Source organism: Triticum aestivum, chromosome 2D (genome assembly GCF_018294505.1).
Source record: "Triticum aestivum cultivar Chinese Spring chromosome 2D, IWGSC CS RefSeq v2.1, whole genome shotgun sequence".
NCBI classification, from domain to species: Eukaryota; Viridiplantae; Streptophyta; class Magnoliopsida; order Poales; family Poaceae; genus Triticum; species Triticum aestivum.
The window spans coordinates 301,161,227-301,166,935 of record NC_057799.1 but is presented as its reverse complement, the minus strand read 5'-3'; the positions used below and the strand labels follow the sequence as shown (position 1 = coordinate 301,166,935).

Here is a 5,709-nt window from a genome sequence, read left to right as displayed (position 1 = left end):
TGTAATATATAGTTTACTTTGGTGTGTGGAAATGTCATGTGTGTAGTAGCCACGTATGTAATTATGCATGTAATAGTTTACTTTGGTGTGTGCAAATGCCATTGTTGTAGTAGCCACCTATGTAAGTGAATGTTTAATTTGGTTATGCAACCATGTCCTGATATGTGTGTGTCCATATATATATTACATGGACTTTTTGTGCTCTAAACTTTCACAAGGTATGTTTTTTCTATCAGTAAGTGTTCTTTTCTTCTGGGCATTCTTTTTTGTACCTTTTGTATGTATATATATATACATACATCTGGGCTATTCTGTTTTGCGTAACAAAATATTATTTTGTTACCCTACTTTAACTGATGGTTTCACGCGGTTGTACTGATGATTTTCATTTCGTCGAACTGATCATCTTTTCGTCGGAATGGGGCATGTAATATATTGTTGGAAAGCTCTTGACATCTACATTACAAATATATAGGAATTTTTTGTAAAATCATCACGGTTTAAGAGCAGTTTTAAAAAAACCATTTTTTCGAAACCGAAAATGTGAATCGTATTTTGGACTGAATTTTCAAACGGTTTGTCGGAATTGAGCAAATAAGATGGCGTTGGAAAGCTGGTAAAAATCCGCATATTCCATGTATCTATTGTTTTATCAAATTATATACAGTTTAAAAGTAATTTGATAAATGGTGAAATTCTGGGCGAAAAGTATTTTCGCTTTTTTTGCAAACGGTTTTTCGGATTGATGCAAATGATACGGCATTGGAAAGCTATGGAAAATGCGCAACTGTTTTGTATAGAAATGTTTTTCTAATTCCTTATGGTTTAAAAACAAATTCGAATACGGTCAAATTTGATTTTGAACGTGATTTTTTAAAAAAGTTTGTCGAAATGGGGCAAATAATATACCGTTGGATAGCTATCGAAAATGCGAAACTTAGTCATGTTGAACATTTTCTCAAATTCGCACTCGTTGATGAGTAATTTTGAATACGATGAGACACGTCGTGATGTTTTTCCGTCAAAAAAAAGCAGAGTACTTGTACTGAACTATGCATGTGTCCATACTGATTTATTTTTCATAGAGTAACTTTGAAAGGTTTCAAAAAGAGAGTACTTGAACGGATGTCCGTATGGATTTGTACTGAGCGTGTTTTGTATTCGGTGAAATTTATATCAGACGACATGGCTTGAACTGTTGAACCGTTTTCTGAGAACGGAGCATGTAACATACCGTTGAAAAGATGGGTGAATAGAACAAACTTTTACATGTTGAAGTTTTTTGAAATTAATTACAGTTTTAGGAGTAGTTTTGAAAAATGGTAGAAATTTTTCCTTTTTGTTTTTTGAAATCCCGAATCAATATTGGACCGATCTGACTGAACATTTTGTACTGATTTAGGATGAACTCATGGACACGCAAACTTACATCAATGGTTTTCTTGACCTTTTTCCTGCACCCAAACTTACAATGTCATCATCTCCAAACTTGTACCGTTTATCTACATGAACGGACCAAATTTTCTTCATCAAACATTACATGAATAACATACAAACTCCCAAAATTATGTAGTTTTATCTACATAAAAATTTAGTTTTTGAACGGAAATAAAACCAAGAAGATTGAACTGATTGTACTTTCTTCAAAAGAAAATATTTTATGTGTTCTATTTTTGAACTTCTAATTTTTGTTTTGCATCAAAGTTATGCACTTCATTCTTTCTGCAACTTGAACTTTTTGTGCTCCATTCATTTTTTGTACCTTTTGTACAATAATATTCAAAATTATGGTACTAGAGAGTTTGTACTTCTCAAAAAATAATCACTTGAAGCTCTTTTTGTTTAGTTTTAATTTTTCCTTCTCATCCTTACTGACGGCGTCATCGCCATCGCACCTGCATGATTTATATAGTTGAACAGACTTAAATTTTTACCATTCCCTTGTTTTAAAAACTTCTGTTTTCTTCTCCACACTTTCTACCGGACAAGTCTTGAATGACATTTTCACTATTTTTCTTTGTTTTACCTCATCGAACAAGGGAACAACACATTATAAGAAACAAAATACACATTTGAAGAAACAAAATAGGGGGATAACCATAGCACATGATCTCATGTGTGCCTTCATCATAGAAAAATAGAGTGAATATCTCCAAGTTCTAAGGTTGAGCAAATCAAACATACATAATATTGTCACTCAATGAGATGGCGTTCTCACTGTGTGGGTGCTCAATGGGTGCAGCACTGGGTGAAGATGGTGGTCGCAGTTCCACTTGGACTGCGGTCATAGCTGGACTTGGACAGCTCCCAACGACTGTGGATCCCCTGGCTGTTGCAAGTTTGACTTGGTGAAGATGGTGCAGCAGCAAGTTCAACTTTGTGCGATAACTTTGCTGCTTGAGAACCTGGGGTGTCCGTCCTCGAACTGCAGGAAGCCGAGGGGAGCACGTCGGCAGCGCCGTGGAAGCCGAACTGCTGTAACAAACAAAAAGAAATTGTTGACCTCTAGAGTTTTTGCAAAGTGAATCAATTTTTCCAACCAGACAACATGCTATACTTAGCAAAGGTGAACTACTAACACATATAGGCTGAACTATTTTATTTAGTGTAGTAACCGCACCATGAGCTTGAAATAGTTCACATAGACAGTAAAGTTTGGAAAAAAAACAAGTGCACCATAGGTAATTAAGTGTACATACATCACACACCTCTCCCTCCTGGACTTCTTCTGCTCCAGCTTTCATTACAAGATCCAGTCCCAAACCTTCTGTATACAAGATAATTGATAGCCATGTTTCCTAGTATTTTGAAATATACATGAGTACAATAGATCAACCAAATAGGGAACCACGTAAGTGATGGAGAAGGCAGAGAATTAGTTCAACATCCAGTCAGCAATTTAGAAGTAAAGAGGGCACAAAATGTAGTTGAGCTATACTGCATCACACACAAAAAACTTGAACTTTACATAATCAAACCTGCTTAGCGACGAACTCCAGCTTAAGCTGCATCCTGTATGAAAGCTTTATCAAGACCAATCTAGAGAACCAGAACTGCAGGAATTAGCAAATTTGAACTTTTAGTAATTCATTCCATCGGCAACTATGTACATCAACAACAAAATCGAAGCAACAACTGTAACCATATTTGAAAATCGCAGAAGCAATACATAGGTGTACTGATGCGCGGGGAATTTTAGAACTGATGCAAAGAGGTGCAGGTGGCTCGAGCGCCATGAGCAGAAGGTCGGGAAGAAGCTGCACTGTTGGACGATTGATGCATCACCTTGGACTTTTGTGTGTGCTCGACTTTGACGGCTGTGTAGCGCTTGGTGAAGATGGTGGCCGCGATTCTACCTGGACTGATGTCGGCGCTCCACTTGGACAGCTGCCAGTAACCATGGTGGACGAGCTCGTGGCCGAGGGTGGCCAAGGCGACCAGCGGGAACTGTAGTTGGCCGTGCTTGTTCTGGGCAGCGAACTCACACGAGGTGGAAGTGATGACGGGAAGCAGGGATCACGGGTGGCCTTCATCTCGCCGCCGGACACGGGGTGCTCACGCTCGTGGATGCCGAGGACGGGATCGACAGCAGAACATGACACTGCTGAAATTAGACAGCATTGACAACAAAACATGACACTAGTGAAAAAAATCCTCCAGAAAATGGCCGTTCTCCTAGATCGAAATCAGGGTGTATGTGTTTTCAAAAATAGGGAGATGGATTGAACTGATTTTCTAGGTACGGTGGAACTGAAGGAAAAGATTTTCAGAAAGGGGAGGTGGATTGAACTGAAGGCGTCGGTGAGCGCGTTCGAAGACGGGTGGCCACGGTCGGGGCGCAGGCCACCATGGATGACAGTGCACGTCACCGGGCGGACCGCGACGACGGAGGCCGTCTGGCGGAGAGAATTAGGGTCAATTGAGGTAGTTACTAAGCAGGAGTGTGAACCTTTATGTACTGAACTTTTTAAAGTTTTGAGCTTGAACTTCTGTTCTTATTTTAAGTACTGACACTACATAAAGCTTCTTTTTAAGTTTTGAGTGTGAACTATTTGTGTCCTTGCTCAGACATTTTCCACAAACAGATGACATGCACAAATTGTAGGTTTTTGCTTTTACCTCGACGCTTTTCTGGACTTCCAAAATAAACTCTGGTACATGTGCTCATTATCAGGCATAACGACAAGCACCTCTTGTACTATAGAAAGAACATGGGAACACAAAGGAAATTGGACTTATGATCGGGGAAGTTGATGCACTGAAAAGCAATCAAAATATGAACTGAAAACAATTGATGCTCTTCAAAAGCATTCGGGAGAGATAACAGCTTCAAGTTGTGTTTTGGGGGCTCTTCCATTAGCAGACTAGTAGCCGACCATCTACCATGTGCATGTAGGGAATGAGAGTTGTTCCATATATCTATATGAACATACATATTGCATAGGAATGCATCTAATTACTCTGTCCATCTACTATAGTAATACATCTAGAGAGAAGGAAAGTCGAGTAGTTCTATGTTAAATGATTCCAACCAAAATTCACATTTTCTTTAACAAAACCAAAATTCTTCAATTAACTTCTTTAGGTTTATGTGTTTGAACCTACAATCTTTCCAAACAAGTACTTAGCTCGCTTGTCTTTTTTCCTTCATGATGGGATCAGAAGTGCACAAGCAGCACAACATAGAAGCAATAACACAAGGATCAACTGGGGCAAACAACAGAACACAGAACTAAATAGATGAATGTGCTTACAGAAAATCTGCATCTTCTCAATGGGCATGACGCCGGCAATACTTCACGCACCGGAGAACCTGCACTGCTGGATCCGTCGACAGAGGACTGAGGGCAGCACGTCCCCGTGTGTTTATTTTCTGCAATAGTCACCATGAGAGGACAAGGGAGGAATTACTTCTCGGTGAGAAGAAAATGTATAGGGAGCAACGGAGAGCCGCGGAAGACGGGGCATTGACCAACGGCGGCGTGGCGCAGAAGCACCACGACTGCAGTGAGCCGCGCCGGTGGGATGGGGTTCAGGCACCGGCTGGATGTTGCCCATACTGACACGAGGAAGGGGAGGGTTAGGGCGGCGGGACGCGTCGGCGGGGGTGGACACACCGCGCGGGGAGGTCGGATGCATCGCCGGGAGGTGGAGGCGCCGAGCCATGGCGATGGTGGTCGGGTCGGATCCGGCAGTAAGAGGCGGCTGGGGGTGGCGGCGCACGGTGATAGGGCATGGGGCGGCGGCGCGCGGCGACGGGGCATGGGGCGGCGACGCGCGGCGGCGGGGCATAGGGCGGCGGGACGCGTCGGCGGGGGTGGACACACCGCGCGGGGAGGTCGGATGCATCGCCGGGAGGTGGAGGCGCCGAGCCATGGCGATGGTGGTCGGGTCGGATCCGGCAGTAAGAGGCGGCTGGGGGCGGCGGGTAGTATTCAATTCGATAAGAGTGAAACCTCAAAGGTAAAACTCAATTCATGACAAAAAGATAGAAGGGAAGAAGCACTATAGGATTCAACTATAATAACAAAGCTCGCGGTATATCAAGACATGCCAAATCAAGAACATGAGAGAGATCAAACACATAGCTACTGGTACATACCCTCAGCCCCGAGGGTGAACTACTCCCTCCTCGTCATGGAGACCGTCGGGATGATGAAGATGGCCACCGGTGATGGTTTCCCCCTCCGGCAAGGTGCCGGAACAGGA

At 42.6% G+C, this 5,709-nt stretch overlaps 1 protein-coding gene across 5 annotated transcripts; it reads right to left on the bottom strand.

Annotated features, from left to right (window-relative positions):
• Window positions 1–2,088: 2,088 nt before the first annotated feature.
• On the bottom strand, window positions 2,089–5,467 carry LOC123052833 (uncharacterized). 5 transcript variants are annotated; one of them, XR_006425113.1, is made up of 5 exons: window positions 4,755–5,467; window positions 3,286–3,601; window positions 2,979–3,053; window positions 2,709–2,798; window positions 2,089–2,475 (listed from the first exon to the last, which is right to left on the bottom strand). XR_006425113.1 is itself a non-coding variant. In XM_044476181.1 (5 exons), the coding sequence occupies exons 1-5, from the start codon at window positions 5,374–5,376 to the stop codon at window positions 2,230–2,232; spliced, it is 795 nt and encodes a 264-aa protein (XP_044332116.1). In that variant the 5' UTR covers window positions 5,377–5,458; the 3' UTR covers window positions 2,089–2,229. The 5 variants fall into 5 exon arrangements, 4 of the variants coding, with proteins under 4 accessions (XP_044332116.1, XP_044332118.1, XP_044332114.1 ...); XM_044476181.1 differs by lacking the exon at window positions 3,286–3,601 and having other exon boundaries at window positions 2,089–2,472; window positions 2,700–2,798; window positions 4,755–4,873; window positions 5,118–5,458; XM_044476183.1 differs by lacking the exon at window positions 3,286–3,601 and having other exon boundaries at window positions 2,089–2,472; window positions 4,755–4,873; window positions 5,118–5,457.
• Between the last annotated feature and the right edge of the window lie 242 nt (window positions 5,468–5,709).